Source organism: Hesperophylax consimilis, chromosome 16 (assembly GCF_061612785.1).
Source record: "Hesperophylax consimilis isolate HC1 chromosome 16, BYU_Hcon_1.0, whole genome shotgun sequence".
Taxonomy (NCBI): domain Eukaryota; kingdom Metazoa; phylum Arthropoda; class Insecta; order Trichoptera; family Limnephilidae; genus Hesperophylax; species Hesperophylax consimilis.
Genome location: NC_142851.1, coordinates 13105252 through 13130278, shown reverse-complemented (window position 1 = coordinate 13130278; position 25027 = coordinate 13105252). Strand labels below are relative to the sequence as shown.

The following is a 25027-nucleotide window of genomic DNA, read 5'->3' as shown; positions in this document are numbered from 1 at the left end:
TATATAAGTCATTGCCGCGCCTATCAATTATGCACATAATATGTGTATATTATTTTTAAGGTTAGCGCGCTCCATCCATCGTTCGTATTTATATATTATCTCCCTTTCAAACCATCTTCAGTTCATTTTTATCAGCTTCATCGCAGCCTTAAATAATAATCAAAATTACCACCATAATCTACACGTTCTAGATGTTTGGTAGTTGGCTGAGAGTTAAAATATTTTCAGGCTATTGTAACCCGGGAATATTTGTCGTTCTTCTAGTTTTAGAATTAGAAGAATGTCAGAAATCTGTGTGTCAAAGAATTTTATTTTTTGTAAATCGAAAATGTTCGAGATTTTATTTGAAATTTGTATTAATCAGGCGTAAATATAACTCTAGTTGTATTTCTTTAAAAACTTGTTATTTATTTCCCATATCTTTTGAACTAATTGTCAACATGTTAATAATTCCTCCCGTTTACCGACAGACGCGAGATTATTTTGTCATGTGGTCGTTGGGCACAGTTTTTTGTAATTTATTTTAGCGTGAAATTTTTGGCGGTTAATATTAAAAATTAATACCCTTTATCGTCAATGATAATATACAATAGGGTGTATCGATTTTTAACTTTTTTTTTGTTTTCAAATTCCAAGTTGAAATAAAGTTGCTACTAGGTACCACAACTTACCACAATTTTTTTTGGATTTTTAAAAAAATGTGTAGGTCTCCCGCACAAGGCCTAAAGTTTTAATTTTTTTCAAAAAATATCAATTTTTTTTTAAATTTAAAAAAATAAATTCATAACTTTTGTGTTTATTCCAAGTTAAAAAACAGTAATATTAGGGCATAAAAATAAGTAAGAAACGGTTTTTTTTTTATAAAATATGGTATTTTGGTCTCCCGCACAAGCCCTAAAGTTTGTTAATTTTGATGAAATTTTGTAATTTTGTGTACATATATGAACCATGTTTTTTTAAAGTTTAAGCCACCGGACTTAATTGTACTTTTCTTACAGAAGGCATAAAATGAGACAATATATATATACATAATTCTTATATACATACACTAAAAATATATAGCACATATATACTATATATATATAATATGTTTTATACCTGAAAAAAGATAGTTGGACGGTGTAAATTATATGAGAAAGGTATTGAAAGAAACTGATGTTATTTGCTATTACTGTTGTTTATTACAAAAGTATAAAAGGTTATAACATGTCATAAAATGTAGTATAAAAACTAAGTACAAAATGTTGCTGATTACTTTCCATACGACATAAGTGGCAGTTTTCTTGTTCTACTGCAAATTTACTGACTTGTTTAAGTATTCGTCCTTTCATCTTGGCTTCAAACCTTAAATCAAAATTATGTATAGTATTTACATAGGCCTAGTGAAAATTTTATAAATGTTATTACAGTTCCCAAATAAAATTTCAATTTAATATGGAAGACAGTATGATAAAGACGTTATTTAGAAACATTATAACTACAAAATAGTCGAAAAAAACTTACTTAAATTCTAATCCTTTGCAGAGGTTTTGTACTGGCTCTTGGTCTCGAACGTAGGTAACTCTTTACGGTCTTCCAGTCTGGCACGGATAAAACTATCTCTTTCGATTAGCCCACATACTCGCTTCAAAGCTTCTGTGACTTCCTTGACAATTCGTTCCACCGCTTGAGTGTGAGAAGGAATTCTAAATTCAACCCTTCCACTTCTGCCAGTTTCCGCAATTGACTCCAACTTTTCAAGGCTCATATCAGTAACAAGAGGGGGTTCGGTTACTGAAGTGGATTTCCAATCAATCATATCTATATAGTCTTCGGCATCAAAATTGATCTGAGGGGGTTTAAATACCCTTACCCCTTTCCTTACGGTTGAGCGAGCTTTCTGGATTCTCTTATAAGCCAAGGCTCTGATATGTTTTCGTTCATCGAACAGCATAGCTATCAAAACATGCTCTGGGTGAGCCATGAAAGCATTTATCTGTAACGTTGCATGGACGACTTTTCTTAGCTCATCTACCAAGTAATTGCTGAAAAGAATCATTTTAAAAAAATGAATGGAAGGTTGCGGGATTTGGGGATTGCACTTAATTGAGAACCATGATGGTATGTAGACCTTCATCATGAACTCTGCAAGCTTTCTTAGCTGAGGGGTCGGATCATCGGTGGCTACATACAAACGAAGGACTCGATTTGCCAGAGTAAGCCACCTGGCGTGCGAGATGTTGCCGGGGTTTCGTTTGGCCAACTCTTCTGCAATAGAATTGTCTTCCATATTAAATTGAAATTTCATTTGGGAACTGTAATAACATTTATAAAATTTTCACTAGGCCTATGTAAATACTATACATAACTTTGATTTAAGGTTTTGAAGCCAAGATGAAAGGACGAATACTTTAACAAGTCAGTAAATTTGCAGTAGAACAAGAAAACTGCCACTTATGTCGTATGGAAAGTAATCAGCAACATTTTGTACTTAGTTTTTATACTACATTTTATGACATGTTATAACCTTTTATACTTTTGTAATAAACAACAGTAATAGCAAATAACATCAGTTTCTTTCAACACCTTTCTCATACAATTTACACCGTCCAACTATCTTTTTTCAGGTATAAAACATATTATATATATATAGTATATATGTGCTATATATTTTTAGTGTATGTATATAAGAATTATGTATATATATATTGTCTCATTTTATGCCTTCTGTAAGAAAAGTACAATTAATTCCGGTGGCTTAAACTTTAAAAAAACATGGTTCATATATGTACACAAAATTACAAAATTTCATCAAAATTAACAAACTTTAGGGCTTGTGCGGGAGACCAAAATACCATATTTTATAAAAAAAAACCGTTTTTTACTTATTTTTATGCCCTAATATTACTGTTTTTTAACTTGGAATAAACACAAAAGTTATGAATTTATTTTTTTAAATTTAAAAAAAAATTGATATTTTTTGAAAAAAATTAAAACTTTAGGCCTTGTGCGGGAGACCTACACATTTTTTTAAAAATCCAAAAAAAATTGTGGTAAGTTGTGGTACCTAGTAGCAACTTTATTTCAACTTGGAATTTGAAAACAAAAAAAAAATTAAAAATCGATACACCCTAATATACAAGTATCATCACCACGCTTACAAAGTAAACTCCCTTTCTTGTATGAGATGCCTTCTCAAACGTCACCTTCATAACAAAATTAACGAAAACCTTTATATTCCCAACCGCTAAATGCTACGTTCTTTCCTTTCCTCACACGAAAATTTCATAAATATTTATTTAACGTGAGAAGCTTAGATGACATAAACAAGACTTGGAAGCGTGTTAACTTTTGCTGAACTACGACCAAACTGCACGGACTATCAAAGGGCGGAACCAATTAACGTTATACGTTTGGTGTGTGGTGTGTAGATTGTAGATGCGATTTGCAGTAGTTTTAGTGAACGATGTTGGCGACAATTTTGTGTAGGGGGTTTCATTCTAATAATGGTCGAAGGGAAAGACTCTGCACGAAACGTGCACAGGTAAATGTTATTTGTTTTATTTCATAATTTATTCAAATAAATACATAAGTATATGTGCGGCACTTTCCAGAGTGGAAAACACGCCCTGGAGGTCTAGTTGGACAATCGATAAAGTCCTATGTCAATACTATATTGACAAATACGTTATCTATGTACAGTTCTAACAGTCAGTCGGTTGACAAAAGCTGCTACTTTTAGCGCGGCCTTCCAGGTGTCAGATACAGAGGCGGATTTGCCCTTAGGCCTATGTAGGCCCGGGCCTAGGGCGGCCAGATATTAGGGGCGGCCAATCGTGACAAAAAAGTCACAGATGATAACAAGAAATTACTTCCTAAGTACCTAAATATTCTACGTACGAAATAGCGATATGCAAGAGCGTGTTCACACACAGCACACAGCGCGCCCCCACGCCCCGCAGCCGCCCTCGCCAAACCTATCATGCTCCGTCGCTCGCCCGCTCGCGTATTTCCAATCCCTACAGAGTTCAGTTTTTTTATGTTAGATAATGCTTTACGTAAATTTTTTAACCAACGTTTTAATTTGTATTTTAAGTTTAGTTATTATATTCGAATATGTACCTTAAGTTGATTTTTATTTAAAAGAGGTGCTGATTTCTTTTATTTGTTTGGAAACTTAATAATAACTTTTTATTCAGCCCGTATCTGGCAACCCTAATTGTCATTGTGAAACACTTATATATTATTGTATGAGAATAAACATGAAACTAGTTAAATAAATTAAACCTAAAACTGTTTTAAATGTTTTATTCAAATCCTTGAAACCTTAGAAAGTACCTATTACAAACTAGCAGCTATTATAGTTAACTAAATTTCTGAATCGATTTCGATAAAAGTTGTCAATAAAGTAAATTCATTATGTAGTCTATATCAGGGGTCTCCAAACAACAGCCCGCCAATGTCATCAATCCGGCCTGCGACAATCGACAATTATACAGTAATTGAACTAGCGAATTTAGCAAGCGTATTTTTTTACATTACTTCCACACAGGAGGCTTTGAGGAAAATATTTTCCCTCACGACCTATGTCATCTTAGGTGATGCTGTGTGGAGGGTCTTTTTAAGGAAGGGAAGGATGTTCTGAAAAGGAAAATGTATGAGGGGTGGGTAGGAATCTGGGGATTAGTGTGTCCAGGAGTGACATACGTATGAATACATCCCTCCAACTGCGGTGCAAGGCGATGGGTCAAGATAGTCCGGCTGGAAAGGTCAAAAGGCCTCCCTCACCCAGTCTCTCTCGATCCGGCCCGCCATGCAGCAGGTGGGCAGACGTATCCGCCACCAAGACCTGGACAAATCTCACCCCATGAACCATGAATGATAATGGCAGGAAAATTAAAACGGTTTTGACCCTAGGAACTTACTGAAAAGTTTGGATACTCCTGGTCAATATGATGGGTACTGAGAAATGGGCGGCTACATGGTCTGGGGCCTAGGGCGGCCAAGACTGCAAATCCGCCTCTGGTCAGATAAGCTGTCAATATGTCTTTTTGGACAATGTCGTTCATTATGCAAAATAACTGGCTTATTAATGAGTCGGGGTGAACTAACAAAACTCTTAGAACTGAAAGAAATTATATGCATGCTCCATAGACTTAATTAATTCACCTAAGACGCAAGCAATTGATTCCATTCCAGATTTGAGAAACAAAAGTTCTTGGTTGAAAGTTTTTATGACTAATAACCTCATGATCTAATTAATTCACTTTTTAGTGTCAACAAGTACATGCGGGCTGACAATGTATATTAAAGTTAATATTTAAATTTGACATTGTTAAATTATTATTTTTATTTTTACGTAGCCGTCTGACATTTAGTAATGTCAATACACAGAGAGATGCGGCAGTTTTGCTAGCGTATATCGATTTCTGATTTTTTGTGTCAACGGCAGTCTGGGTATTAATAGTGCAAACGTGCTCGGGAAATCATTATAAAATCATCGGTAATTACGCTTATCAATCCGATATTGTAATGTTATCGATTTTACTGAGCTAGATATACCCCCTGGTATAAGAACACCATTTATAATTGAAACTTTGCTTGAAATGGATTTAGCCGAGTTTGGTGACCAGATCTGAATAGCCAGGTATTTCCCTACCTTCCTCCTCCTCATCTTCTTCCCCTGCCCACTAATTTCAGTATCACAACATACTATTGGGGATGCCATAGTATCACTGGCTCCAGACGGCTGGGAGCAGTTGGGACGTGCGGTATTCACATTAAAAATAAATAAATATGATCCATCTCCCTTGTTTCTATTAATTGTCTATAGAACTGCCTACTAACGCATACCGTTGGCATTTACGTCATCTGTATATTTCAGTATCATGCTTGTGGTAATGCGCAAAATACACCCCAGCTTGTGCGTTCTGCGGAACCTAAACCACGTCTTACAGCCAATGGCGAAAAATTTCGGACCAACAGAGCTGATCCTGGAATTCCTGTGAACCAGTAGTAGGAGCTTTGTCCAGCGTCCCCTTCTACACCCTTCGAAAACAAAGATAGAGACAATGATATGGCTGACTGTCTCCTGTTGATTTTATTTGAAACTTTTATTTAATTCGCATCCTCTCATTCTATTTGATTATCATTATGTTAATTTGTTTTAGGTTCAAAACGCAACCGTTATGCAGATGAGCATTAAGAAAACGATCCCATCAGTGTAACATGATCTTGGTGGACGAACCCGATTTGATTTGTCGATTGTTAATATTTTTTGGTCAAACCTTTTCGCACGGCTAGCAAATACGCGCAGTTTGTCTATTATTATCGCCCGTTTAACTGCGTACCTACCCAGGTAGATTCGGTTGACCCTTTCTCAGGGTATTCAAGATCCAAAAAACAGCGACATGTGAAATGATGAAAGTGATTTAGAAGTATGGTTCCTACGCGTATTTTTTTAAAATAACGATAAACCTTCGCGGTTTACACGGAGAAAACTTACTGATATAAAATATTGTTAATTTATTGATCTTTATTTATAATATGAGTGTAGGTATATTCATATGTATTTAAATTAACTTTTAAAATGACTGATGGTGCCGACAGACGTAGCTATAAAAGATCAAAAGATATTTGGCTTGGCGTATTTCGGCATATCGCTCGCCGTACATTTCCAATTGAAATGTATGGCGAGCGATATGCCGAAATACGCCAAGCCAAATAACTTTTGATCTTTTATAGCTACGTCTGTCGGCCCCCTGAATCAACACAGGCTAGCCGCTAGCCTAGTGAGGCAAGTTATGAGAAACCTAAACCTTTTCTATATGTTACTTACCACCTATTATTTTTATATTATTATTTTCTGTTGTTAATTCTATTTACTACCTAATTTATAAACAAATGTACATTTAACATGTATACTAAGTTGTAGTTGAAAATTTCTAAAATAAAGATATATTATTAAAAATCTGTTCAAATTATTCGCTTTCCTGTTACTGGAGGCCTATAACGAATGAAATGACAAATTTCATAACAAACTATCAGTAAAGCACGTATATGTTATGAGGAAGTCGGAACACGTGTTCTTAAAATTTATATTTAATAGGACAAGGCCACCTGCGTAAGCGCGTGTTCAGATATATTCTGAATTACTAATATTTTATCAGGAAATGGGCATGCAGTCACATTTTAACAGCATTTTGACATAATAAGTACTAATTTTTTTTCCGTGTAAGATAACCTGACATTAATTGAATTTAAAACTGAACAGAAAATCAATAGAAGTGGGATCATATTTTAAATAAAACTGATATCGCGAATTAACATAATACCATTCGACTCCTAGGCCCTAACATGCCAACGAACTTGGTTATTTGTTCAAGAAAGATTTTCGTGTTACATTTTTTTTAAATAATGAATTGAGATATAATTGACCTTACTTCGGACACATCGATTCGTCTACATTCCACAACACACATTTATTAGTTTACTCCTATAATTAAGTGCTGAAAAATGTGCTTTTATCAATAATGGAGGAACATTTAAACTTTATTATGATTTAATTGTTCTAACCGAATCTTCTTTAGGTTAGGTTAGGTTAGATAAGGTATATAATGAAAATTTTCCTTGAAACTTTAATCCAATATGCAGCTTCTAAAAAACTCAAAATAATAAAAAATAACTTTTTCATAGTTTTGTGCGTATTTACATTTATATCCTCTCTAATCTGTCCACCCTTTCTGTCTCGATGCTCGCGTTATTTCATCCTTTGTCAATGTGATTTCGCGGCGGTGCATTTCTTTTGAGTAGCCTCAGCAGATAAAGGTGCCAAGTTCTTCAACAATCTATGTCCATAGACTCCATAGTTAACAATACTGTTATTGTCATTAGTATTATTCAAACCTACGCGATAAAGGGGAATGCACATCTGCTGCAAGATGCAACTGACGTGCGTTAATCTCGCATAATTTATTCAAAGGTTTTTTGTGATGGTTTGAAAAATTGAAATGATGATGGATATAGTGTAATATTACACATCTAAATGCGTTTAAGATTGACGATTGATTTTATTCATTCATTTAACATATATATCCAGCTAACAATAAAAACACCCTAATATAATGGAACTTCCTTCTTCTTCTGGCGTTAGTAAGATTAGATTGTTAATATTAATTTTAGTTGTAAGTTGCTTAATATGTAAATTCTCGTATATATGTCGTTAATATAGTAGTTATAGGCCTTAGTCGTAAGTCACTAGAGAGATAAGTCAGTAGTTCTAGTATTAACTATTTAAGAAATATATTTGTACAGCGCCCTTGAGGTGATTTCTCACGAAAACGGCGCTATATAAATTAGCCGAATATTATTATTATTATGCATTAGGAATTTATATTTAGTACCTGTAAGAACTAGTACTGACACTTTAGCAAACTTAACATCTTATTTACTATATTCTAAAAGAATAATCCTTTATATTCATAAATACAAAACTCAAGATGTAACAACTAACACGTATATTAGAAACACTAGTCTCATGGTCAAGAACATATCCAACAAGCAACTATAAATACAGGTTCCATGATAACTCAACACAGTGACAATTCAACACACTTTTAAAAAGTGATATAAAGTCATTAGAAACGATGAAAAATTTGTTTTTTTAACCTAACCTAACTTAACCTAACCTAACCTACATAACCCAGTTAATATTTTTTTTTTCATCACTTTTCATGACTTTATATAACTTTTTAAAGAAGTGATGAATTATCATGGTGATGATTTATCCGGTTACCATAAATACAACATTTGGGCAAAAAAGCTTCCTATATTATGGTACTAAACTCTACAACAAAATCCCACTCTCATTCAAAACTCGAGAATATTTTAACTTTCAAATCTCCAATAAAAAGCTGGATACACAACATAGGGAGATCAGAAATAGAAAATATACTGACACCAAATACAGAAAACCGATATCACTCAACTGCACAACAAAACATGTAACATTATATTTATAATTATTTAAAAAAACATTGTTTCAAAATATTAATAATTTGTTAATGAAATCCTCAGCACTGGAGATCGAAGTGAGGATATAGCATTATCTTCATTTGTTAATGTTTTATAACTGCAAATTATTGTCAAATAAACACATAGACATTGGAGGACAACATCCGTTAAGATTGTTCCGCATTTGTCCCAGCAAAAAACAAAAGGAAACAAAAAATGAAATGTCCCCTCGCGTCTTACGCCATTTACCGATTATACCTGCCTCGCCCTTTTAGGAAATCTTGTCTCGCAATTATTGTCGGAAACAAAACAGCGGTTTTACCATTACCAACACATGTTTCACGAACACTACGCAGGACCTTGACCATCCAGAGCCGTATTTAGGATCTGTAGACGACGAGGCAGAACCTGTTGTTGGTCTGGGGGTAATCCATAACCTCCAGTAAAACGAGGTGCCCGCCTCCGGATTTTTTTTATAAATTAACCTGTGAAAATCGCATTTCAGAGATATTTTCTGACTAAAATGCTAAAAAGAAGCATTTAAAGTTGTTATTTTTTCCAATCTTTCTGGCTTTCACCTTTCAAGGGTTGTTCTTGGTAGTGATTTCAAATTATGGAGAGAGGGAAGGTGATTTTAAGTATTAATTTTATTTAAATGGGCAAATTGCTTAATTATAAATGTAAAATTGGATTCGAGTTTAGGCTTAGAAGAGACGAGATGTTGAATGGAGGGAAACAATTTTAGATGAGGCTTGATAAGAGAGAGAATGTTTGTTTAGAGAGGGACAGCAAAATATGTGTGATCTAAAGTTCCCACTTTTAGAATAACGAAAGTACAATCTGGGGAATAAAGCGCATGAATTTTAAAAAGGTGTGAAAGAACGGAACGATGTTCAATTCTCATTCGAATTACTGAGGAAATATATTTTTGGAAAATTGTTGAATGCACGGTTATAATGGGATAGTTCTTTGAATCGGGGCATAGCAGGCTCTCTTAGATTGACTAGCAATGTGCCAATACGCTGCCCGAAAATTGCCGAAAGTGGGTGAAAGAAGGTGAAAGATGTTATAAAAATGAAAATAATTGACAATCATTAAGGTATTCAACACTGTTTATTAACAATGTTATGTAAAATATTTTAAAAGAACATAAAGTTGAAATTTATATCCATGTCCCAAATATGCAAGAATCTGTACTTTTATTTATTTAATTAAAATATATCTACTTCTTCACAACTAACTTTAAAATATCCACAACTGAACATAAAACAATGTGTGGTGCCGGCCGTTTTGTGGTGAGGGTCCGAGGCTGCAGCTTTGTAGCCCGCACCTGAATACGGCCCTGTGATCATCTATAATCTATAAGCAAAGTGCCCAAAGTCTTCTGTAAATAGTGCGATGTTTGTAAAATCACGTAGGCGGCGTTGATTACAATAGAACTTTCTAAGCATGTTGCGAATTGTGAGATCTAGGAAGCCCTTTCATTTCATTGAATGGGGTCCTATATTTTTTATTCAGAATCTATTGCTGAGCTTGCTGTAGATTGCAGATAATAGATAGGTAGTTACTCCAATATGCGCTCTTCTAACCGTGGAGTTTATTAATAATAATCTGCATTGCGCCTTTTTCATCACCTCAAGGGTGCCTTTTAAAAAAAAAATTATCAGAAAGTTTAAGAAGTTACAAAAACAATGCAAATTGTATAATTTTACAGTTGGTATTGTATCCTCCTTTACTGCTGATATTAATTTATTAATTAGAAGATTAGTGGCTAAAGTAGGGTTGATATTTATATTTTTGATTGTTCACATTTAGGACAGGGGATTTTTCTTATAAAATTACATAAAAAAGTTTAAAAAATGTTCAAATTGGTTTAAATACGAAAATATCAACAGTTATTAATATTTTTTACACGTTTATCGACTATACTTAAGTTTGGTTAATATTGCGATTGGGTGTGCATTTCTACCATGGATATGATTGTCAGAAATGATAAGTTTTTAGTTTAGCTCTAAATTCCTCTGGTCATCAGCCACCTGAAAGGAATTTCAGGTGGCTGATGACGCTGCGATCGCTGTTGTGAATTGGTATTTTCAGGAATCACAGTTCCGATAAGTAAGCCGGAGCCATTCGGGTGACTTGAATCAAAACCACCTAGAGGCAAACTGGGTTTTTTCAAGGCATTTGAGCCATTGAAGATTTTTGAGATGCTCTGAAAAGTGGGGATTTTCAGATAAGCGCCGCCTGTGATAAGTGTTGCTGCACCGATGGCAGCAATATTGGATTGCGTATTCCGTAGCAATAAATCAGACGTGAAACAACGTACGAATTGATTAGCAATTTAGTCGCCTATTTTGGGAGGTCTCCAAATGACCCCGGGCTTTGAAGTTAATAAAGTTGGTGTTCAGTTCAAACAGAAATTGGTGTCCATATGAAATAATTCACTCTGCACAAAATACCTTAACGGAAATAGTTTCCTTCCTGGGCCTACATTATTATCTTTCTTATGTGGCAAGTCTTTTTGGGGAGAGAAAGGAGTGATCTCTTCAATAGAACCATAAAGGAGGGATGAAACACAGAGTAATTCAACAACCGAGCGCTTGTACTTGGCCAAGTCGTAGAAGCGACCCGTTCTCACGAATCGTGAGGCAAATTAATATCAATCTTGTAATTATACAATTTATTGTCTGGGAATGATGTGCGTACCGCAAAACAGTCCCAATTGCTCTCAACTGTCTGCTCTGAACCAGTGGGAATACGATAAATCCAATTGGGTATTTATTGATTTTATATCCTCAGTATAAACAATAATTGAGTGTCACGGAATACAAGAATAATCAAAAACAGAAATAATTTTAATTAAATAACAAATAATTTTGGCATTTGAACCTAAAATGACAGAAAGTATATAATTAATACCAGTCCCAGGAGGACGTGTTATCATTACATCTTTAAAAAGTTATATAAAGTCATGGAAAGTGATGAAACAAAAACTTTGTTAACTGGGTTAAGTAGGTTAGGTTAGGTTTAAAAAAAATTATCGTTTCTAATGACTTTATATCACTTTTTAAAAGTGTGTTGAATTGTCACTGTGTTGAGTTATCATGGAACCGTTATTTCCATAAGGGTATGTTGTAGAGCTGTAAAGGGAAGGAGATGTGGAGAGGAAGGTTTAGAAGTACTTGGATATTCACATCTGGTCAACAAACTAATGCCATTTCAACGCTGGCAATTAAGGTAGATGTTAAATATTCTAAATAAATAAAATATTGTCAGTTGACCGGATTTCTTAAATTTATTTTTTAAATATATAATCACCATTTTATTAGCAGAGCATCGCCCCCTATTGGCGCCCCGACAAAATTGTGAAGTTCGTAATATAATTCAGATCGCCTTCAACTGTTTTTAACAAACCCCACAAGATGTCGCTAGTGTAGAAATACAAACAACACGGTAACTAGAAAGTTTAAAATCAATCCATAATCAATGTACCTATTATAATAGATCACTGATATAAGATTTTTTGCAACGTAAAAATACAACAAAGATATTATTTATTTAGTGATAATATATTACAAAATAATAACAACACTATTTAAAATATATTATTCCCGGTGAGTTTAAAAAAAAACTCATTTCGGGTAAGACAACGTAAAAGAAACTTATTTGAACAGTGTAAATAGATTTAAAAAAAGACTAGACACACTTAAAACAGTAAAATGGAAAATATTTCATGAATATATTAAAAGAAATAAACAATATAATTCATTTTGTTGGTAAATTTAATTAAATTAATTTCAGGGGCGATGTTTATCCAAAATGCATATACGTACCAGAAAGGTAGAAACACTAAGAATTCTCAGAATAAAACCACCATTCAGAATCGAAAGGTTGCTTGAAATGACTTTAGCCATGTTTGGCGACCGGATCTCAAAAGCCAGGTACTTATCTTCCCCTACTCACTACCTTCAGCCTCACAACATACCCCAATTGGGAAGACATCGTCTCTCTTTGAGCAGTTGGGACTCTTGTGCGGTATTCACATAAAACGTAAAGAAAAAAAAATTGCGTAGCTCAGAAGCTCACCGACCACCCCTTTTCTATCACCGAATAACGAATTCTCTCGGGATATATTTTCCCATTAACTTACTTGTTTTAAATTTACCGACTTACCAGATAATGTGTTTTTCTATATTTATAAACATAGTACGTAAGTAGTTTCCCCAGAATAGCTACTTGTATTCAAAGAAATTATTCTTTTTCCCTCATCTTGTATACACAAATGAAATTAAGAAATCTAAAGATATTTTAATGGTTTTACTATATTGTAATATTGTAATATTGAATCCAAATAAAGATAATATGACACAGTAGACACAGACTGAATTCTGTTGAAATGAGATCCCTGAGACGTGTGTGTGGTAAAAGCATGTTTGATCGTGTGAGAAATTGGCAAAGAATGCAAGACTGGTGTAAGCGAAGTGAATAAGATTAATAAAGAAGTGCTTAGATGGTTTGTAGTTCAAAAAATAATTAAATAGTCGATGACAATTCCCCAACGGCCACACACTTGTTTACAGATGAAATAAATACATGTTGGCAAGTCAAAATGATCGGACAGAATAATATTAATATATATTATTTCCTTGCGAAGCGAATAAAATATATTTTAGTAAGATAACCACTCGAAAGATGTATGTCATATTATGCCAAGTTTGCAAAAACGTTAGAGCGATCGCTTGTCATATTGGGCCAAATAGGTATATAGATCCTAAATATATGGGATGAACGGTGAAATCTAGGTGGATTCATTCTATAATAATTTTTTGAGGAGTGGTATTAATTAAATAATATCACTCAATCGTTCGAGTCGGGTACAAAATCCCACAACAAGAAAGTACGTTTAGGATCAAAATGCGTTCAACGGATAAAATTTTATATTGCCAAAATTCTGGCGCACAAGCGGTTAAGGTGAAGCTTAATGATAAATCACTATTTTGATTAATCTTTATAACGAATTGATGTACATTATGAATACCAAAAAATATGTTTTAGATAAATTGAAGGTTTTCCTATCGTTTTACTTGAGTAAAATACAAATAAAAAAATAAACTACTAAAAAAAAATATATAAATGTAAACTACTAAAAAAAATATTTTTCAATAGAAATGTATGGACGCGTAAAGGAAACAACTTAAAAAAATACAGCATTTAGCTAAGTTAATCTGTGACAGTTTCACTTGTTTAATTTTTTTGCTTTCTTGTACAATTATTTACAAAATGAAAAAAGAAAAACCAGTTTTGTGCTTAAAATCGAACGTTTGACAAACTTCGTTTGTCAAGCGATTTTAATGCCTATTACCTACAATATAAAGTAGACCAAGAATACACACATTTTTGGCTTGTAGCTTCCTCTTAAATAATCAATTGATTTATTTATATTTTAGCCAGAGAGGATTCTATCCCCGTTTACCGTCTTGAAGAGACAAAAGGGGAATAGCTTCGAGTACGCCACTCTCCTCGCTTCCTTTCTCATCGGGGCCAACATCGACGCATACGTGGTCTCGGGATATGCCACCAGGGAGTTCACGCTGGCTATATTCAACGGGAGATCGTGTCCAGAACAGTTTGAGCCACCGAAGGTAATATATTTTCTTCCTTGGTTCACTTATTTCACGATCACAGCTTCTAAAAAAGTTGAGACACCAGCTAAGTAAACGGCCGAGCGCTCGCCCTAGCAAAGGAGCGGGCAGTGAATTGTCATTCAGTTCATTCGGTCAAGTTTTTTTACTTGGCTTGTGTTAACCTACATATTATGATAACAGTACCGAGTCTGTATCTAAACACAATTAAATCCTTGCAGCCTGAACCAAAGAAAGTAATCCCGGTTCGCAAGTACGTAGTGAATCAAGGAACAGACTTCCGGAGCAAGCACTTGTTGAACCGAGAACAAATGCGGAAGGATGCTATCAACGCCAAGCTTGCCAAAGAAAAGGAAGAATATGATAGAAGAATTGAGGTAGGTAGAACCGCTTTACTAAACGGACGTGGGTCCATTACCACTGATTTGGGTATCGCCGCCCGGGAACCATTTATTGGATAATCAACACCTATGCCATAGGTCACCCGAGTGGTTCGATACGTTTAGTGATTTAGCAGGAGTGCCCGGGCTTAACGGGTTAGGTGTGTTCAGGATACGCCTGCCCAAAAGCGGCGTGGCGGGCCAGATCGGGACCCTTTGACCTGTCCAGCTGGTATCTCGACCATCGCCTTGCGCCTCAGTGGGAGGGATATATTCATTCACACTGGATACACTGGTTCCTAATTTCTTACCCACCCCTCATACCCTTTTCAATCCCGGCACTTCCTCTCCTTTCTTTCCTTGAAAAGACCTTCTACAGAGCATTCCCAAAGAAGTTTTGTAAAAAGGGCCTTTAGTGTGGGGTTAATGAAAAAAAGTCGTTAAAAGGTTAGGAATATCTAAACAGCACCAGCTGTCAACGACTCGGACCTAGCGAATCATCTCAAAAACCAGCATTTCGAAACCATCTCCGATCCGTTCTCCTGCACAGGCTAAATGGTCAGTTGACGATAGTAATTTAAATGGAGAATCCACGTGGAAAACTATGCTCACTGGTGGAGATGGGAAGTTAACGAAAACTCTTTGTCTTTTCAGGAACTTGAAAAGCCACCTCATGATGATTTATACGGCTGGAGAGTTCACGCATGGGTTTTGGTGCTACCGCCAAAAAAAAAAGGCGCCGAAGATGCAGAAAAGGAAGAAGCTGAGACTGAAGTACAATACGATGAAGAAGGCAACGTCATTGAACCCGCAAAAGAAGAAGAACCCATTGAACAAGAACCATCAGTAGAAGATATAGTTGAAGAAGAAGCTGCCGTGGAAGAAGGCGAAGAAGGAGAAGAAGGTGCTGAGGAAGGAGGAAAAGAGAAATTGGTTGAAGAAATTAAAGAAGAAGCTATATTTGAACCTGAGATTGCAATGCCTTTCTATATAGAACCTTCCACTGGGTTTAGATATGATATCGATCGTGAGGAGTACCTGCAGGTGGAGAGTATTTACAACCACAAGAACTATTATGTGAGTTCATCAAATTTTTTTGCAATTTCTTAACAATTAATTAATGAATCGCACTAAACTCTAAAACAAAATCCCACTCTCATCTGTTATTTATACCAGGGCGGGAAAAGTGGTGGGCCACCTCCACAGGTTCAGGCAGCACGAGGCGACGAAGAATGAAAATATCACATACGATAGACGATTTGTTGATTACTTTAGGTGGAATTTAATTCATTACTTAGATCCCGAATAGTGCCTAAGAAAGACGCATTTATTTAGCAACGAAGTATTTTATTGGTATATTATTTTAAAATATATGACACAAACATGATATATTATGTAATTTAAGGTTAACCTCCAACAAGAACGAGTCCCGGCAAATTTTGATGAGTGGAACAGAAACTGCTGGTTGAAATTCTTGCCCGAAATGGAAGAAGAAGTGGCGAAAAAACAGTTCGACATGCCCATGAGTTGGGTAGAGAGATTGGACATATCCAACGCTGGTTATCCTATATATTTTACAAAATAATTGTTGTATTTCTGTAATTATTTTTTTCATTTTGTGTGTATGAAAAGCGTATTTGAAATATTTGTATTGTCCGTTTTAGAGTTTGAAGAACGTTACCCGGGAGGCAAGAAAACCATCCGTTATAAGAAAGAGATTCTTGAAAAATTTGCTCCTTACTCCACTATGGATGGTATACTCAGAAGATGGTGCAAATACAATGATTATGCATACAAAAGATTGATTTACAAGTAAAATCTTCAATATTCCTTTTATTTTTCATTGAATGTACAAAGTTATGTGTTTTATGTGCTATATTTCATCGAATCGATACTTTCCTCAAGGAAATTTTGTATTAGGTACTATGCGTAATGTGTTTTTATAACAATTTCCAGGCACGAGTGGTTCGACAGGAGACCGGACAATCTATTAGAAATATCCTACGATTATAATGATGGTATTATCATAGAATATTTCAAAAGAGGACGAGAAGATTATTTAAAAGGTTTGTTTGGCATCATCTTCCAGTTTGTCTCAAATATACATATTTAATCTTAAAAGCTTTTAAAGGCAATGCACCACGTCGTGTAACACTTGTAATCATCCCGTTACAATAACACTCCTCATATCTTATATGTAGATGGCGATAATGTTGATTTATGCAAGAAAAACAAACATTGCTAAAAAGCGTGTTTTATTTTGTTTTACGAATTTCAGTCATATTCTAAATAACTTAATTTACATTATAAAATTAAGCCATAAGCAAAAAGGGGTTCGTAAGTAGGAAATTTTGATGTTTAAAGCAGTCTTTATAAGCCTGAAATATTAGTTTTTCCGGGCTTATAAAAAAGCTACATTGTTCCAATGACCAAGATTTTTTCTACTCGAAATAATAAATTTAAGTATTTTTAAGCGATACAATTTTTAAACCAAAAACGTATGATTTTGCATTGGTTCGTAATACAAAGTGTGCATTATTTCAGAGAATAAATACGAGATGTCAAATCCTGAGACATGCTTGGATTGTAACAGGAGACTCGACTTCTTTGATGAGCCGAGGTTCGATCATCTCACTCGAATTACGACCACCCATAATACTTTCAGCGAGGAATATATCAACAGAGAAGATGGGTTAGTTAAAAGAAATGCTTTACAATCTATTATTATATCGGGTCTTACATTAGTTCAGTAGATCGTGAATCCATCACCGAAAAATCCTCATTGATAAATACAAGGTGGGGCAAAAGTAATCATATAATATTGGAAAACGCTATAACTTTTACAAATAGCGCCAAATGTCAATTCGGTTTTGACATTTGTGAAGTAAACAAACGCAGAATGCAAATCAACAAGACATGAATCGGTTTACTGCGAAAGAACGCGAAATAGGTAATTGTTTCCATTTTTTTGCGCAACAATTCGTCGGTTGTGTTGGCGCAGCGTGAATTTCGTCGCAGATTTCCTGGCCGTCCGATATCAAGTGGACAAACACTGCGGCGTTTAGCCACTCGCCTTGAAGAGACTGGGACAACACGCGAGATTCCCAAGGCTGGCCGCCCCCCGAGCAGCCGTTCTGCTGAGAATATCGCTGCTGTTGCCCAAGATGTCGAAGATGAGCCCGGAACATCGGCCAGACGACGGGAACATCGACCAGACGACGTGCCACGCAATTGGGCATTATCCGGCGGTCCCTACGCAGAATTTTGGCGAAAGATTAGAAGTTATTCCCTTACAAAGAGCAGACAGTGCATCAGCTGTTAGCTGTTGACAGCCAAACGTCTTTAACCTACGCTCAAGCCATCCTGAATCTCAATGAAGAGGTGGACGATTTTTCATCGAAAATTATCATGAGCGATGAAGCTCATTTCCATCTTAGCGGTTACGTGAATAAACAAAATAATCGTTTCTGGTGCACCAAAAATCCGTGTATCACCCACGAAGAGCCATTACTCCCGCTCAAAGGAGTCATCGGGCCATTTTTATTGAGAACGCCGCGAGCCAAACGACGACTGTGGACGGCGCGCGCTACAGAGCCATGATTAGCGAATTTTCTTCCTCAATTGGATGAATTGGGACTGGAGAATATGTGGTTCCAACAGAACGCGGACGGTGCAACGGCGCACACTGCTCGAGCCACAACCGATATTCTGAAGTAACCATTTCCGTGTCACTTAATCTCTCGTTTTGGTAATTTGCACTGGCCGGCCAGATCCCACTATTCAACCTATCCAGACTTCTTTTTATGGGGTTTTTTGAAGTCGCGGGTTTACGTCAACAAGCCTCAGACTCTTGAAGACCTTAAGGAGAATATTCGCCAGGAATGCGAGAACCTGTCGCCCGAAGTTCTGGCAAGAGTGATGGAAAATGCCATAAAACGGGCTCGTATGGTCATCAACTCTGGCGGCGATCACTTAGCCGATATCATTTTCTCGACTTGATGGAATAAATTCTAATGGATTAAATAAACAAATTTCAAAAGAGTACCAAAGTTCATCATAAAAAAAAATTTCAGCAAATAACATCGGGTGATTACTTTTGCCCCTCCTTATATATACAGAGTGTTTCACTCCCATACTGCAAAACTTTGGGTTATGATTATTCTTGAAATACTTAGCAAACAAATGCTAAGATTTTTTGTCATTAGTACCCAAATAAAGAAATTATGATAAATTTCTAATTTTGTGCGTTTTACAAAGCGTTCGTATAAACAATAAATAAACAAAGCTGTTTTATTGTTCTGTTGAAAACGAATAACGTTACATTACATTACATGTACGTAACGCCTCTCAGAAGATGTCCGAATACGTGCGTTACGACTCGTAAAAGTAAACTATACTAGACAATTTACAAAAAACAATAATATGTTTTTTTGGTAATTTTAATTGTTTTTTTTTTAAATTTATTAAAGTTTTTTCTTAGATTTTCATGAATAATCACCTCCTAAACGTTTCACGATATGAGCGTGAAAAACCGTGGACATGTAAGATCTCTATTACATATATGTATACATAATTTTAGACTTTATTCCCGAGACATCGAATTTGGCGAATTCAACGGCGAGCAAGAAGAAACCCATCGGATTGTTATTGTAAGTTTTATGAAATCCCCGTAATGAAGATGAAATACTCACCATGGTTACTTCATTTTGTTTTGATTCTAAATTATTTCAGTCAGTGACAGAGCAGTTCCATCGCCACCCCGAAGTGCCTGCTGCGGAAGACGTGGCCTTGAAAACCTTCTACATCGCCTTGATGGAAATCAAACTCCTGCACCACTATGAAGACAACTTCGTTACCAAGTCCACGAGGACCTTCTTCAAGCCGAACCTGATGGACACCGGTGGAGTTCTCTCTTATGTGCCGGACATGACGACTGGCTACGTGGTATGAAACCAAAGACCCCAAGTCCTGACTATGCCGAGCCACTCCAAACTTACAAATAAATAATTAAATTAAGCAGTCAAAAAATTTATGAGATCAATTGACTATAATTGAATTTGGTCCCTCATACCGATCAGCCCTTTGCGTCGAAAAGGAGCAAAGTATACTACCTCTAAAACAGCAGCACATGCCTTGCGGCAAAGGGTCAAAGCAATCCACAAGGCGACTCATGACCGACAAAGCATTAGTTTTGCCCCTCCAAAAATGTGCAAACAATTACTTGGCGCGGACAATACTGTCTCCCAACAAGGCAGCTCGAATAACCAAATGCATTATAATCATAAATATCTCAACTGATAGACCAGACAATCAGAAAAAAAGTGGAACAAACCAAGTTGCGTGGAGCGGGGAGGCGGCGAGCCATAAATATATTTTTTTATATTTATGAATTCTTCGAGAGGGGAATAATAACCGAAACCAACGTTTTTTTAGGCAAACCCAAATTCCGCACCCCCCAACGAGCTGAAGAAATACACCCTGCTGGTGCAGTACATGAAGGAAGAGGAGGACGCCCTGCGGCAGGTGCGCGAGTCCGAGAAGCTCCTGGCTGAGTGCGTCAGGCTTAGAGCTGCCGAGAGGGCCATGGCGGCTGACAGGATTAAACTCTTCGATGTTGAAAGAAACGAGGTGGCCAAAGCAGGACTTGCTGCGAAGGTTTGCCTTTCTGCTTCTAGCTCTTTCTCTTTCATACATCTTATTTCTTTATTATTTAATAAATAGGGTGGTTTACATTTTTGTGGTATTTGCAGAGGTTTGCCTTCTTGTTTCTAATTTGATATGAATCTTATTTTTTTACTCGTGAACAATCACGGAATAGCATGCATAACAATGTAGAATTTGTGAAGCTGAAAGTATTTATTTAAAAAATATTTGTCTTAGTGAAAAAAAAATTATATACTCGTATATCGAAAATATGTACATCAAAAAACTCAAAATGAAAAAAAAAGTTTTTGCGTTTTCTTTCTGATTTAATTTCACCATCTTCCCGCTTATTTAAAATTATGAATTTCGGCCATCTCGCATACGAGAAATCGTTGATTTTTTAATTTATATTCGTTAATAATAATACTTTACGAAATTAATAGATGCGCCAATCAGGGAAAGAGGAACAAACCAATTGCTCGGAACCAATTTTTTGGTGATTTGTCAATAAATGAATCTGACAGTAAACAGACAACTCACATTATAATATCACCATTCGGTCGTCGAAAAAAAATCTGCTCACGTTATTATTAGTCCGTTTTACAATGGCCCGTATTATTGCTAACTGCGTAAAAACTTAACTACATATCCCAAATCGGCTAAACTAAAGTTTGGACTTGTTTCCGAAATTTAATATTTTATTTCACTATTTAGTGAGACACTTTTAGAAATGTGTTATAATTTTGCCACCTCACTCAATTTTAGTTTCGTTTGTTCGTTCGATAGATTCGTTTAAGATCGAACATTCAAAAGTCCTACAATGGACAGCGCTGCAAATCTTTGCCTTATTTTAGCGAACTTTTTTTCTACGTGTGGTATATTTATTTCGATGTGCTCTCTTCAGTGCTCAATGTACGACTGATGTCATAGTTTATTCAAAGCATTCTCGAACCCTCCCGGTGCCAAAAATATGGTCACGTGGTTGGCCTCCGGCTCGTCGAATGATACCCAGATTTCGTGTTAAGACAAGTCTATTAATTTGAATGTCAATGCTTACAACTGCATTAGGTAAATAACATGCCAGCATTTTTTATTTAATATGGATTGTTAGCTTTATGTATTTTATTTTAATTGTTGACATAAGCTGTAGCAAATTTGTTACGGTTTCCCTTACCCTGATTTATTTAATGAAATCTAAATATGTCGACCCTTTGGAATAACAAAGTTCCATCTAACAGAGCAATTTCGTGCGATAATGGGCTTTTGAGAGAGTTACGTTATATTTCATTATCGAATAACATTGCCATCTCAGAAACAACCTTGTTGTTCCAAGAGGTTGATTTGTATAGGTAATGTAGCGAGAGTTGAATGTACTTATCCCTTTGTCTTATTTTGCTTCCTTATTGTCACTAGCGGAAGAGGAACAGCAAGTCGTATGTTATGCTTGTAAAAGAAAATTTTTAGGAAGTGAAATTATCCAACAATAGTTTTTTGTTATTATTTTAAGTTCGCATAGTTATAAATATATTCATCTGTGTCAGTTTTTCTGCTACAATTTGTTTATTTTTATTTTCATGCTATTTATTCATTGGACTACGTTTACTACTAATACATATAGGATATGGACAATGGCTGATGCTGATAATATCTACACGCCATCACCATTAATGAATTCAGTCCTGAATATCACATTAAGATGAACTGTTTTAATAACCTTCAATATTTCAATAACAATTAAATGCAACAATATTCGGCAAACCAAAATACATTCTATATAACCTAATGAATTTATTTTTATTAAATTCTATATATATATATATATATATATATATATATATATATATATATATATATACTGTGTAAGTTATGCATCTGTGTGGGTACCATAACATGTATACAATGTTTAAGGTAAGCTGATTAGGAGTACAATAATGAAGTCAACTAAGGTTGATAGACCTGTAACACTTACTGGTGAAACTGTATCTCAATGTTTCAGGAAGCTGCTGAGAAGGAAGCAAAAGAGAGAGAGTTCCGAGCTGATATGTCGCCTCGTTCGGCAACTCTCGGTCTGAGAGACTTTGTACAAACACTTCTGGCGAGGCAGTGCCTAACCCAGACCAGATATGACGAGGTAAATAAACGCACTCATCATAGGTTTACTGCCTGAAGTCATTAACCCTTCAGTCTTCTGGCATATTGACCGTTACACTTCTTAAAGATGTTGTCAGAAAGCCGGAAAATTTGTGTACATTTCCGCTTCTCAATAAAATCCAAATAACTGATAAATTTCTGACCATATACGAAAATTAATAACTGTTTTTGAAAGGTGATGAAATATGTCTTCAAATTGTATTATTTGGAAAAAACCTATAATTTTTTTAAATACGATAATTTGAAAATCAAAAAGAAAACATAACATTTTTGTTTTACTTTAGTTAAATTCCTTAAATCAACGAGGTTGAACTTCCCTTGCGATCTTTACGTGACTAAAATTATCAATTTTCGCCACATTAATTGCCATTTTTGACCAGTATTTTCTTTTACGAATCTTATTATTGTGTTTTGTTAATAAAGCCATCGTTAAATCGATCCGTTAAAATTCTGAAAGTGACGGAGCTATAATATTTTGCGCCTAGCATGTGTTCACAGAGTAAAGTCAATCACCATACTGCAAATAATTGGATGGTGTGCTGGCATCCTCCAACATCCTCGTGGTGGAGAACTCCCGACCTTAGAATAACAATATTGTTACTTTAAGCTCCCGACAAATCGGGATTCTGTCCATTAAAACTGCATAAGTTTAGTAACCATTTCAGCTAACTACGGATTTGTAGAAGCAAAGCCTCTGGTGCGTCAATGTTATCAATGTTCACAAAGTTATTGAGGATTCATTTCAGCTAACTACGGGATTGAAGGAGCAAAGGCTTTGGTACCTCAACCACCAATACATCATTTCTCCTCACGATGAAGCCATATACCTCAAGAAGAGGTAACCAATCTCCTCTAATTATTATTATTGTTTTGCTTTTAAATTTGGCCGATGTCAGACTTCGTTTTGATGAGCTTCTGGAACATCGGATGCTTCTGAATTGTCTTCAGGAAAATCTTCTATGTTCCTCAACCAGAAGAGTTCAAATATTATTCATTATTATTTTAAAAAAATAGCAACATAATTCAAATAAGGTGAATATGAAAAAAAGTCATGTTCACCACCAGATTTGTTAGGGCCCCAACAAAACACATTTCTCCGTGCCCTGAGTCCGCATGTTTACCATTTTATTACCTAACTGTGGGCCCCTCTTAAATGTTATCTTCTGAAAAATAGATATGTTTTTTAAATATTTTTTAAATGATTCCTATGTCCACAATGTGAACCATTTTGGCGCCCAACTTGGGGAAGGTCTCCGAGGTGGGGGCTATAGGAAAAAAAGTTACTTTCAGAGTCTTGAGTCCGCAATGTGAACCATTTTCAAAGCTCCAAATATGGTATTTGCCCTAGGGAAACTATTTCTACTAGTGATTCCCGTGTGTGTAATAATCCACATTCGAATAATATATTTCACTGAAACTGAAGCATGGACCCGGCGCTTTATTGACGCGTGTCTAATGTGTATTTCAGGATTAGGCTAGGGATATTATTTTCGATTGAAAAACGTGTATCATTATTATGGTGTGTTTTTAGGGAACTGATGACATTTGAGGTATCGACGCTGGAGGTACAACTAGAGAGACAAAGAGTTCTGTCACAAGCGCGCTATCAGCACCTGATGAACCTCGTAAACGCCAATTCCCTGACGTCATTGGATGGCTGAATTTAAACAAATTCTTTGGAAATTCTACTATTCACATTTTAAATGTCACGCTTTGAAATAAATATTACTTTGCTGGAATTTCCTTAACCTTTCAAGTTACAGCTTTAAGTTTTATAAATAGTGGCGGAGCGACTTCGGGACCCTGTGGAAACCTACAGTGCTCTTAGTATCAATAATAGCTATAGTTTTTTTTTTTTTTTTTTTTTACAGTATTACCGCACAAGAGTCCCAACTGCTCCCGTCTGGAGCCAGTGAGACTATGGCATCCCCAATTGGGGTATGTTGTGAGGCTGAGGGTATTGGGGAGGGGAGGGAGATGGGGAAGAGGAAGGTGGGGAATAGTATCAATAAAGGTAAGGATTTATATTTAAGCTCATTTATTTTTTCAAGGAACCGTAACATCCGTGAGATCTAATAATAATCTGATCAAATGCATCTAAAAATGTTACAGAAAAGGACTTGAAATGTATCTACATACATTATCAAAAAATATTTAGTTAAATTATTTAAAATCTCGGTTGCTGAAATTGAACTCGTGATTTTTGGACAATTGTGAAAC

General features: G+C 35.6%; 1 protein-coding gene across 1 annotated transcript in view; it reads left to right on the top strand.

The window, feature by feature from the left end:
* Positions 1 to 24468, top strand: part of lobo (coiled-coil domain-containing protein lost boys) — a 254168-nt gene extending 229700 nt beyond the window's left edge. Inside the window, exons 3-16 of the mRNA XM_089641313.1 lie at positions 14439 to 14633; positions 14855 to 15010; positions 15668 to 15751; positions 15986 to 16090; positions 16419 to 16572; positions 16678 to 16825; positions 16970 to 17031; positions 17558 to 17705; positions 19593 to 19662; positions 19745 to 19957; positions 20447 to 20668; positions 22653 to 22787; positions 23554 to 23645; positions 24339 to 24468. Of these exons, the coding sequence (XP_089497439.1) occupies positions 14439 to 14633; positions 14855 to 15010; positions 15668 to 15751; positions 15986 to 16090; positions 16419 to 16572; positions 16678 to 16825; positions 16970 to 17031; positions 17558 to 17705; positions 19593 to 19662; positions 19745 to 19957; positions 20447 to 20668; positions 22653 to 22787; positions 23554 to 23645; positions 24339 to 24468 (1914 nt within the window). The remainder of the gene's footprint in view (positions 1 to 14438; positions 14634 to 14854; positions 15011 to 15667; positions 15752 to 15985; positions 16091 to 16418; positions 16573 to 16677; positions 16826 to 16969; positions 17032 to 17557; positions 17706 to 19592; positions 19663 to 19744; positions 19958 to 20446; positions 20669 to 22652; positions 22788 to 23553; positions 23646 to 24338) is intronic.
* Positions 24469 to 25027: the final 559 nt, after the last annotated feature.